This window comes from Asparagus officinalis, chromosome 7 (genome assembly GCF_001876935.1).
Source record: "Asparagus officinalis chromosome 7, Aspof.V1, whole genome shotgun sequence".
Classification (NCBI taxonomy): Eukaryota; Viridiplantae; Streptophyta; class Magnoliopsida; order Asparagales; family Asparagaceae; genus Asparagus; species Asparagus officinalis.
The window spans coordinates 61,407,719-61,420,237 of record NC_033800.1 but is presented as its reverse complement, the minus strand read 5'-3'; the positions used below and the strand labels follow the sequence as shown (position 1 = coordinate 61,420,237).

Below are 12,519 nucleotides of genomic sequence, written 5' to 3'. Positions count from 1 at the left end.
AACCAGCCCTCTCTCTCTCTTCCTCTCTCTCACCATCAAACAACCCAGATCCGAGCTCCTCCACCCCCTACCACCTCGCCATCATCCACCTCCGACGACACCAACGTCGAACCCGTAGATCTGCTCCGTCAACCCTCCAAGGTTCGCTCAACTCTCTCTCTGTCTTCAACATCTTGTAAAAGGTGAAATAGTTCACCTTTTAGTCTGAAAAGTTTTTTGTTTTTTGAAGAAACCAGTTGAAAAACGAAGACACACATAAGTGACGCATAAGTGAATCCAGATTCAGTATGTGAGGTGTTTGTTTTTTACCATAAAAATCGTAATTTTTTGCTGTAAAAGGTGAAATCTTTTCATGGTTTAAAATTTTATAGCTTGTTTTTTACCATAAGTTTCTTATTCTTTTTATTTAAAATTTTATAGCTTGTTTTTTATCATAAGTTTCTTATTCTTCAATATAATCCAGATTCACTGGGGTGAATCCAGATTCACTGGGGTGAATCCAGAGTCACTCCAGCGAAAGCTTGGATGGTTAGGATGGTTTTTAATGAATTGTTGAAGAAATAAATGCATGTGCTGTAATTTTGAAGAAATAAACGCATGAGTGAATCTAGATTCACTGCAGTGAATCCAGATTCAGTTATGTGAGGTGTTTGTTTTTTACCATAAAAATCGTAACTTTTTGCTGTAAAATGTGAAATCTTATCATGGTTTAAAATTTTATAGCTTGTTTTTTACCATAAGTTTCTTATTCCTTTTTGTTTTTTATTTTTGCAGATTTGCTATTGTTTGATAACGAGTTTCAGTTCACTAAATCTGGATTCAATTCAGTGAATCTGGATTCACTCCAATGAATCGAGCTTCAATATAATCCAGATTCAATGGAGTGAATCCAGATTCACTCCAGCGAAAGCTTGGATGGGAGGAGCTCGGATCTGGGTTGTTTGAAGGTGGCGAAGGAGATGGAGAGGAGGTTGACGGCGTCGGGTCTGAGGGAGCGTCTTCGGTTCGTCAGAGCGGCTTCGGTTCGTCGGAGGGAGCTCAGGGGCAGTGGAGTTGGAGGAGCTCGGTGAGGAGTTAGTGGTGTTTGTGGTGGTGAGAGAGAGGAAGAGAGAGGGGGCTGGTTCAAGCTTTTGGGAAATGGAGGAGAGAGAGAGAGAGGAGAATATATATATATATATCATACTCCTTTTAAAAACACGAGTTAGGGAAAATCTTTCGGTAGACAAAAATACCCTTGAAATAATTCAAATACTAACCCATTAAGTAAGAGCAAGTTGATAAATTGATGAATTCTTATTGGATATACATATTATGAAAATAGGAGTATAGTTTAAATTGAAATGTAAACATGAATAAAATTATTAAATGCCAACTTTACAAATATATACAAGATAAAGAGCGTATATACAAAAAACAAACAAATCAACGAGACAAAAAATGTTTGCCCCAAAGGTCGAACCTAGAAACAACGCAGATCTATAAATGTACATAATATGGATGAGATATTTGCAAAATTCACCAAAAAAATTAAAGAGACAAGAGTCGTTCTCAAAATTATAAAAAAGAAAAATTCAAAAAAATGGATGTGATCTGAGGACACAACATGGCGATCTCTCACCGATTAAACTTCAAGTAGTTCACAGTAGTGCATAATGAGTTTCAAAGTTTAATTATATTATTATTATTTAAATAAAACTCTATTTATAATTGTTATTCTCTCACATGCAACAGCACATGCCAATATATATAAGCCAAGAAATTACAATAATTTTCATAGCACTTTCATCTCATTCTATAGATATGTGCCTTTGTTATTTTCTTCTTATAAGATTGATTAGATTATTTTAAAGCAATTAATTATATTGTGTATTTAATCTTTTTCATATTAAGAAATAACAATAATTTTCACAATATTTTTATCTATTTTCTTTTTATTAGATTTGACTAGATTATTTTGAAGCAATTCATTATATCATATGTTTGATCTTTTTTTAATATCAGAAATTACAATAATTTTCATAACACTTTCATCTCCTTTAACATGTATATATGCCTTTGTTATTTTCTTCTTATTAGATTAGATATGTTTAAAAATTATGAATTATGAAATTGTAATAATTTTTAAATCACTTTAATCTATTTTCTTCTTATTAGATTAGATCACATTATTTTAAAGCAATTAATTATATTGTATATTTGATCTTTTTTTAGATCACAAAGTTTAATTATACTTTTATTATTTAAAAGATACTATTTGTATAAAAATCAAAGAGAATCTCACACGTATTTTAGATCTCAATACCAATTGTAATACTTACATATTAGTGTTGGTTAAAAAAAATTCATGCATGAGCTTAACTTATATGATCATACCTTAACCGGATTAGATAGTTTATTTTTTTCACCCAAACTCTTCCACAAAGCCAAACGAGAATAGTAATGCTATAGCTATATATATCCACAAGACTACATATATCTTGAAAATAAATGAAGAAAACTACACAAACAAAAATCATATTAATTACCCCACACACTTACTATTTTCAAAACCACACTTCTCCATTTCCATCAATAATATATCCACATACCCAAATTAAGCTCTTGGAGTTTCCCCCTCACCAACTACATCATTGATCAATCCTCATTTTTTCTTTGTATTTAAATTATATAACATTCATTGCGATAAGGACTCACCTGGGTCCTCTGCCTGCCTTGAACGTCCAATAAAAATAATAATGTACTAAGCCTTGTAGTTATTTAATAATAAGATCATGTCATTATAAACAAATTAAGCAAATGTTAATAATTCTTAAGAATGTACTGCATTCTCCTAGTTTTCACTGTAAACTTGTTAGTTGTTTATTCCTGACCCCAATAGATTTCTAAAATTAATCTTGAGGGTTGTTTGCATTAAAAAGTTTTGTTAGAGGGCTCATACAGTCTGTTTTATAGTTTAAGATTGTCAACATATTTTGTCTCTAATACATATCAATTATGAGTAATAATATAACTTGATTGATCTAAATATATCATAATATATTTATGGACTCTTGTCTTGTATTTTGCTCTTTATTATATATCAACCTGATAACACAATTGATATAAACGATGAAGACACTATTGTAGAATTACCTAAGAAAAAGATAAATGTGGAGAATGATTAATTTCGGCTCAATTAAATATGAAAAAAAGAAGGAACAAATGGTAATATTTTTGAATATTTTATAGTAGAACTTATTTTTTTTTTAGTAAAATTAGGAACCTTCAGAAGGGATTTTGATGCAAAATTTTTAATATGCTTATGTGAATGATTTTGTCATATAAAATTAAGCTAGAGTCACCAGTAATATTTAGTATTTATTTTTTTTATTTGATCCAATAAACAAATATGTTACATGAAGTTTGATATATACAAATTTTAAAAAATAATGTTGTTTATGCAAGTATATAAAAGTATATTGATCCCAGTTTTACATGCAAATCTATTTCATGGCAAATGTAATAATCCATGTTTAAAGATTAACTTAAGATGAATCTAACTTATCTTATAGCAAGAAAATAAATAAATAATTTTGATATTTAACTACGTGCATTACACGTACATAAGAACTAGTGTGTGTGTGTGTGTGTGTGTGATTAATGTGTATCTTTGACAATGAGGGAGATTCCCTCCTTAACAATGATGTGAAATAATTTTTACCATGTGAAATTCTCTCTCCTACTTTATTCTCTCTCATTCACATGGTGGGGATAGTGTCACATTATTGTCAATGAGGAAAATCTCCTCTTTGTCAAGGATACTCATTAATCTCTCTATATATATATATATATATATATATATATATATATATATATATACTTATACCTATATATAATATATACTACTATATATCATATATATATATTATATATGAGCATTAATGAGTATCATTGCGCATAGCGAGGCCCAGCACTTTCCCCTTCCTTGTCGCCTATGTCGCACACCACATCCCCACCATCCTCATTATAAAGTAGGCCCACAAATCCCCACCAACTCACACCTACTCTCTCCCTACTTTCATCGACCGCATGCCGTGGAGATTCGCCTGCCACCTACGCGCCGCTCAAGGCAGGAAATCCCCTCCTATGACAACAGGACTACTCATATAACTCTCTCTACTATATATGATATAGTAAGACTCCTACTCACTTAAGTTTGATGTCACTAAACCCTCTCCTAGCCCCACTTATTTATTGAACCTATAAAAATATTTTCATATCATGCCAAGGATTTCCAGACAATATGAGTGCGCCCTAAAAAGTTTCGTGCTGGACAACTTTTTTTTATCCACTTAATGTTAAACACAAGTTTTTGCCCTCTCTCCTCTCTCTACTCTCTACTCTCTCTCCTCATATATTACTACTATAACTACTCATATAATATATAATATATACTATATCATATATATATAATATAAAAGCCTAGCTGTTCATGCTCCCCCGGCCTGCCCGCTGGACTGTTGGCACGTGCAAACCGTGGGACCCATCGAGAGCAACTCGATGCTAGTTAGAGTTCACTACCACTACGAAAATGCTAACACTAGTTGTTTTAGGCCTTGGTATTTTCTCTATTTAAACCACTAACATTTCTTCACACTAGTCTATGTGGGACTAAAGTGGTGGTATCACAATCACCCCACCTTACAATAACGACGTCCTCGTCGTCACGACATGACAATTGGCACATCTCAGTGTTACTTGCCAGGCAATGTGGACTCTAAAGGTGGCTCCTACCACATCCATGCGGTGTAGCACTTAACCATGTATAGCACTTAGATCCACACTTCCTGCTGGCAACATCTCTGATATCATTTGTCACGCCTCGGGCCCGCGGGCCTGTTGGCGCGTGAAAGCCGTGGGACCCACCGAAAGCAACTCGATATTGGCTAAAGTCCACTACCAAATATTAGCACTAGTTATTCTTGGACCTTAGGCTTTTTTCTATTTAAACCACTAGCATTTCTTCACACTAGTCCATGTGAGAGTAAAGTGAGGATGTCACATAGGTTGCTCAGGCTAACTCCACTAGGTTTTTTTAACAAGATCTTTTATTTAATCTCTTTTATTTACTAGAACCCCAAAAGTATAAGCTATATTTCGTTAGAAACTATAACCTATCAATCAGTTAATCCTAGCAATTAGACTCTTTATTACTAGGGTTTAACCTCCCAAGAATAGGCTATGCCTAATTAAAGTCTATAATCTAGCAATTTATAATTAGTTCTAGTTTTAAGTTAATTAATCTAGAGATTTTGTTACTAGGGTTTAATCCCCCAAGTATAGGCTATATGCCAAAATTAATTATTATCTATAATCTATCAAATTATAATTAAGTTTAGCTTTAATTAATCCAGACTAATTTTTTCTTTACTTAAATTAAAGAGATCTTTTTATTAATCTAGATTAGTTACCTATCTTTGTTAACCTAAGCTCTCTAAGGGTGATTAGCTGCTACTCACGATTTACAAAGACTAAACAAGATTAAAGAAGAAAAAAGAAAAGAGAGAAGAAGAATAAGAAAAGAAAAATAAGAATATAAATTGCAGAAATTAAATGCAAAAGTTAATAATTTACTAAATTGAAGAAACTAAACAGAAGAACTTGTACTCCAAACTAGCAAGCAAGAAAGAAAAACCTTATTGAACTCTTGGGAATTGAATGTGTGAAATACAATGGCTATAGATCCTCATTTATACTGTGCGTGAACCTCTCATAACTGTGGGGTTTGACTTGGTCTCCAAGTGACCCTCACAAATAGGGGTGCCAAACCGTATCCGAGGAAATATCCGTAACCGTATCCGTTAGGATACGAATATGGTTACTCAAATCTATAACTGATAGGATATGATTACGGATACAGTTTTGTAGTGAAATATCTGTATCTGTATCCGAAAATATCTGAATACATATTGGTCATACTTTTACGATAGTTTTGAGTCTTAGATTATGGATTTGTGATTAATTTTGATGATCGAGATGTCTAATCTTAGCTTTTCAATCATAATGAACATATTAACGAACTTTTTTTGTATCACATGACTATATTTTTCTGAATATTATCTAGTTTTCTAATATCCTTTTTGTATCCACATGCATATCCGTTTATATATCTGCATCTATATATGTAACCATATCCGATTTTGGCAGATATGGATAATAATTTTTCTTACCAACGTATATCTGTATCCATATCCGTATCAGAGATGAGTAAGCGAATATGGATATGATAAGTGTCATATCCGAGCCGTATCCGCTCCGTTAACACCCCTACTCACAAACGTAGGATTTAACTTGATCTCCAAGTAATTGAATATTTATTTTCTAATCCAAACAAAACTCTAAAAATATTTATTTTCTAATCCAAACAAAACTCTAAAAGCTGATTAATTTTGGATTTCTGTCAAAAACAATAACTGGTGATGGAACTATGGAAATAGGCCAATCTAGACAGCTCTGTCTTGTCGAAATAGGCAATTTTCATGTATAATATGTTACATTTGGACATACGGTTTGAAAGACAATTCCTTTGAAATAGGCAATTTTCATGTATAATATGTTACATTTGGACGTACGGTTTGGAAGACAATTCCTTCTCATTGTGGTAGACAATCTGAATCCGAATTTGACATGGTATTCTTTTTCTTGGCCCCTATCTAACTTGATTCCCTGCTGAAAATCCAATTGAGTCTGGATTTATTCTTCTAGAATTCGAGTTTGCCATATTGATCCGACATCTTCAAATTACTTCTTAATATTGATCATCACACACATTTCCTTAAGCTTACTAATGAATATTTAAGAATCCTCAGTGTCGGCACCAGTGAATTTGGGGCAGCATGCTAATCTAATGAGGTTTTAGCTCGAAGTTTTCAACCATTGCAGCTGGAAGTGGTATCCTGCAGTTTATTTGTCACTATCATGAGGAGTTCCTTTCTTGGTTAACGTAAGTAATATCCTGTAGCTTCAGAAGCCTGGCCTGAGAATTTGCTGGCTGATGTAATAACAACATGAAATAGAAACTGCCAGAAATTCCCAAGATAACAATAGACAGACCACGGTTATTAAAAGATAAGCAAATTCAAGATGATAGATGGTACATATCTTTACGAGTGAGTACAGTTCATGTTCATTTTTGGCAATCAAGCTGATACCACTTACAGCAATACCCGTCTATATGGATTTGAGGAAAACTCCATGATTTGAAATTCTCAGCCTTTTTCAGACCTTTCACTGAAAATGATACACTTGCTTTCAGAGCTGGAATATGTCTCAATCAGACGACGTTTAGGCCTACAGGCCTACAGTCACGACGTTTAGGCCTACAGTCACAAAAGCAAACATTATGGCAAAATTTATCAAATTCCAAAAGCATGGCTAGCCATAAGTAACAAAAAATGAGCAGAGATTTCGCACAAACTGCTATCTTACAATATATGACAGCATTTACCTTCTTTGCCTGTACTAGTGCTCTTACATATATACCTGTTGGCATCTAATCTCTTCTAGAAATATTCTGACCGTCTTTCCTTACAAACAGCTTGTTTATATCTTCAGTAACCACATTGCTCCTGCCAAAGAACAAACGCAATTAAATAATTAATGTTGGTTTAAAAATAAACATTCTCCATATCTTCAGTAACCACATTGCTCCTGCCAAAGAACAAACTCAATTAAATAATTAATGTTGGTTTTAAAAATAAACATTCTCCGTATCAAAACCCACGAAGCTTCAATAGATTTGTAAAACACCGCTTCTAATTCCCAAGCATCAGAGCATATTGGAGAAGGAATGCCAGTATTACATGAAACAAGTTACCCAAGTGACTTAAAGTAGAGAACAATTCCTCAACAGGAATAAGGCTTCAAGAAAAAGTGAGGTTAGAGAGCTGGAGATACGCAATCTAATGCTTCTTTTAACTAAAGGAGAACAATGAGATGAACAGTAAATCCTAATCAGCAACTCCAACTAAGCATTTTAATTTTTTTATTAAAAGAAAAATTAATCCCCAGATAACCGCCTCAACATGTCCTCCTCTCTCCGATAACCGCCTCAATAAGATAAAATTACTCACCGACCGCCCTCCTCTCTCCGATAACGCCGCCCCTCTCACTTCTCTCTCTCTCTCTCTCTCTCTCTCTCTCTCTCTCTCTCTTCTTTTTCACTTTCTCTCTCCTCTCCCAAAAAAACCAAATAACGAAATACCACTTACCACCCCTGTTATAGGGTTTCGCCGCCGCTGACACCCAAAGTGCCTTCCCTCAATTTCTAGGGTTTCGGATCTGAGGGAAAGTTTGAAGATCATCGGATCTAAGGGAAGTTATTCGTCGACTGACGGTCTAATTCCGGCGATCGTGGGATCGATTAGAATTTACGGCAATCGGAAGGGAATTCTAGGGTTTTGGGAATGGAATTTGATGAGATTTTACGAGATTAGCGTAGGATTTGAAGGCTGATGTTGTCGTTGAGGAGTAGGGATGAAGGGAGGAGGGGGGATGGGGTTAGGGTTTCGATCGATGGAGGAGTACCAGCTTGAAGAAGGCGAAGGAGAGGTCTTCTTCAGACGCAAGGACGATGCTTACATAGATCCTGAAGTCACATTCTCTTATATCGTAAGAAACTTTGGTTTGTTTGATTGTTAAAAGGTAAAAAAAATTTAATGGGTGTAGATATCTAAATTATTTGTTTATAAGCCAAACACTAAAAATTATTTGTTTAGCACTAAATGAACTATCAAAATAATCAACCGAAGTGAAGGCATTAATTAAGGTTACAGGGACATTAACAATGCAACTCTTGGTTTCTTCTGAAATGTTTGATTTCATCTCTTTTGATTTTTATTTGGATAGTAGGTCAAACTAACTAATTTCCACATTAAATTGGCTTAGTTGCACTTAAATACCCTATGGTTTCACCTACTGGATATATATGTGCAAATTTGGTTAAACTTAGGGTAATTATGTGCAACTAAGCCGCTTGAATTTGAAAACATATTTAAATAACTTCTTGGAATTATAATGAAACATGTGAAAAGGATAAATGAAACTATCTTTGAAGTATCATCTTGATAAGATGCTGAGGAAATAAGGATAATTACCACAATGTGTTTTAATCTAGATGCGATAGTTATACATGTGGGTTAGAGAGAGCACCACCATTGCCCTATTTAATTCAGTCTATCTTTTTTTTAGTATATAATGTTTTGGTTCTATGTTAATTTTGTTACTTTGGTCCTTTTAAATTTTGAGTATTAGTTAGTATATATATTTGCAACAAAAGCACATGTAAAGATTTGAACTTTATTTAAAAATCTATTCATCAAGGTTGTATAGTATTGTAGGTGACTAATCTGTGTGTGGTTTGGTTGAAATTTATTTTAAAATTTATTTTAAAATTTATTCATCAAAGTTGTATCCTATAATAATTAAGCAATCTACATTATATATATTGAAATCAAAAGTACAATTATATTACTAACTAAATCTTATTTCTGTTTTTTTGGGTAGAAATACAGGGTCTAATCTTCTCTGTTCTTCATTTCACATTAGCATCAACTTAGAGAACTGAATGTACAATATATCTTTTGTAATCAGTTTTCCTTGGTATGTTTTGATGATCTTTGATGCACTGCTATGTTAGGAGAAGTAAAATATTTTTATTAGTCATGTTATTCTCTTGCATCAAAAGGAAAATTACAAAATATTTTTTTAATATTTTTATTAGTCATGATATTCAATCAAACTTGATTGAATATCTAAACAAAAAAAAAGCAAATAACACCCCTATACTTCATATCTAAAGCAGAATATTTTATTTTGATAACATGTTCAATATTTGCAGAAAATCTTTTAGAAACCGTGCTTTGCACGGGTCTAAATACTAGTAAATGATAGAGAAGGCACAAGTTTTGATGGCTACAGGCCCACAGCATTATCAGAATGATGAATATGATACCAATTATTAGACTGAGTGGTAGCAGCAGAAAAAAGTATTTATAGCCATCAAAGTATATCGTCTTCAATAAGCAACCCCCTCGAATAGATCTTCAATTTTCCAACTACAGAAGTTTGATTTTTGAGGAAAATTATTAGCGCATTCATCATACATAAAAAAATAAGTTCAGTGCAATACTGAAAATTATAGACGGATAGACGTTGCAGTTGCAGACAAAATTAGACAACGACCAACTGTCCTCAACAGGTAGAAAATTCATCTCAACCAGGATATCAAAAAGGTTCAGCAAAAATATAACACCACTGTAAAATAGTAATGACAAGAGGAAATGAGTGCAACTAAAAAATAACAATAAAAAAAGTGTAAACCATTTTATCTTCCTTTCCCTTCGGTCAATCAGAATCATTTCTCAAGTCAAATACACGGAACAGGTATTATCAATAGTAAATGAAACTAAAAATTTAGTAGACATACACAATACGTCAAACTTCAAGCATCGCACAGAACAAAATACATGGAAAAGGTATCATAAAACTGAAACTAAATATTGTATAGATGTGTGCCATCCTACCCCCTCTCCTACTCCGTTCCTATGAACAATAACTAAAATAGTAATTGAAAACTTAAAACTTTCCAGACATACAGAATCTTCTTCTTTCTCTTCTGTAATCTCCGAGAGCCAACTCAAAAATCAAAACAGGCTATCAACTTTAAAAAGCCGGCAGAACCTTATTTCACGGCTTATATATCACTGTAATATTTCGCTTTCCCATTCGTTCCCATTCAGTGTAACTGTGAAACGTTTTTGGCCTTTCTAAACTTTTCTATGCCAAATGTAAACCATTATATGTTTTCATATTCCAACATTTTGGCTTGATGAATTAATCACACAATTGACATTTGACATGTTAGATTAGATTATGTAGTACTGATATCCCACATGCTGAAATGAAAATGTAACACTAAGAAATGATTATGAACTAACCTCCCACGGAGCTGTGGTGGAATTAACTTGCTACCCACAGTGTCTGGTATATTCCTTGAATGGGGCAGGGATCCCCTAGGCTGTTTACTCTGCCGACTAACTAATGAGGATCCATTTGTCTCTCTTTTACGCGATTCGCCAATAGCAGCTGCAACTCTAGAAGAGTGGTCAAACATCATGGTTGGATTCGACGAAAAAGATGACGAAAAAAGAAGCGATGCATCTGGGAGTTTTTCCATCTGTGGGGGAGGCACAGGGGGTGCAATGCTAGGCTGATGCAATGAAGATGAAGTCATGTTATTCCTGCAATAAACAGGTGAAAATGTGATCAGAAGGTTATAAAGCATTAAAACGCTGCAGAAGAAGTCAATTTTGCCATCGGAATAATATCAGATTTAATCTCACAGCTGGTGTATAGCACCACGGTGTCTCATAGTTTCTCACAATAAACACCCAATATCAAACAACAAAGGGACTGACAACAAGCATATGCGCTAGACGCGATGATCATCAACACTGACCGTGAAAGTGATGTTACGTTGACACGAAAGCTCTAAGAATTGTAGAGCAGTGACCACTCATTCGAATAACCGCTTTCTATAAATTTAGAATTGAAAGTAGAGATGTGAATGCCAAGCATGAACCCTTCAAAATCGATGCCATTGCTTCTTGTTATCGTGCACAATTCTGACTGAGAAAACCACTGGCAAGAGGAAGTTGCATGCATCCCCCAAATATCCAAAAAAAGCCGTAATATATAGTTATTGAGCTTTAGTTTTAATGTCTGCACTTTATAATCTCAAAACCCACTATAGTAATCTCAAGGAGATCTGAACAGATAACAATGCGAATGACTTCTTTAAACTAAACCCTAACCAGGAGAACATTTCAATCCCCAAAAGTTATTGTACAAACTAAACCCTAATTTTACAAAAGCGCACAAGGGGAACCCTAACTTTTCCTATAACACTAGAACTCAAGTCAAATTCACAATAAATTCCAAAGTAAAAGAGATTACTGATTCTGGCGATCCGATGGAGGGATCGAAGCACTGGAATCAACTGCCTTCTTCTCTTCTCCTCCTCTCTCGATAATTTCGTCGGTCTTCTCTTCAATTTTTTCATCCTCGTCGTCTGAAGACGAGGCGTAATCTACCAGCGACATCTCTCTCTCTCTCTCTTACTATTTTCTTCCACAAATCCAAAGCTCAAAATTATTTGGAATGAGAACTAACTAGATCGTACTCAGCGTCTCAACCGAAGGAAATGTCGGTTCAAAATGTTAAGCCTTATTTTCACTTTGGTATCACAAAATTCACCTCTTTCTATACTTTGATACCACAAACTTTGCGTCCAATTTCACTTTGGTACCTCAAAGATTTTTTTTTCTTTTTTTTTTTTGACATTTTGATATTTTAAAGTTTCAGTTCTATTTCACTTTGTATCCCATCTACCTTCCTTTAGTTTTTCCTCTTGGAGCTGTTTGGTTGGATGGAAATGAAGTTGCAAGGGTAAATAAAGCAACTGGATTTGTAAAAATCATT

The 12,519-nt window shown here is 34.0% G+C and overlaps 1 protein-coding gene across 3 annotated transcripts; it reads right to left on the bottom strand.

Moving 5' to 3' along the window:
- Positions 7,032 to 12,272, bottom strand: LOC109849703. 3 transcript variants are annotated; one of them, XM_020419571.1, is made up of 4 exons: positions 11,995 to 12,272; positions 10,977 to 11,279; positions 7,522 to 7,607; positions 7,032 to 7,358 (listed from the first exon to the last, which is right to left on the bottom strand). In XM_020419571.1, exons 1-3 carry the CDS (start codon positions 12,138 to 12,140, stop codon positions 7,532 to 7,534), a joined length of 525 nt encoding a protein of 174 aa, XP_020275160.1. In that variant the 5' UTR covers positions 12,141 to 12,272; the 3' UTR covers positions 7,032 to 7,358; positions 7,522 to 7,531. The 3 variants fall into 3 exon arrangements, with proteins under 3 accessions (XP_020275160.1, XP_020275161.1, XP_020275159.1); XM_020419572.1 differs by having other exon boundaries at positions 7,032 to 7,329; XM_020419570.1 differs by having other exon boundaries at positions 7,487 to 7,607; positions 11,995 to 12,271.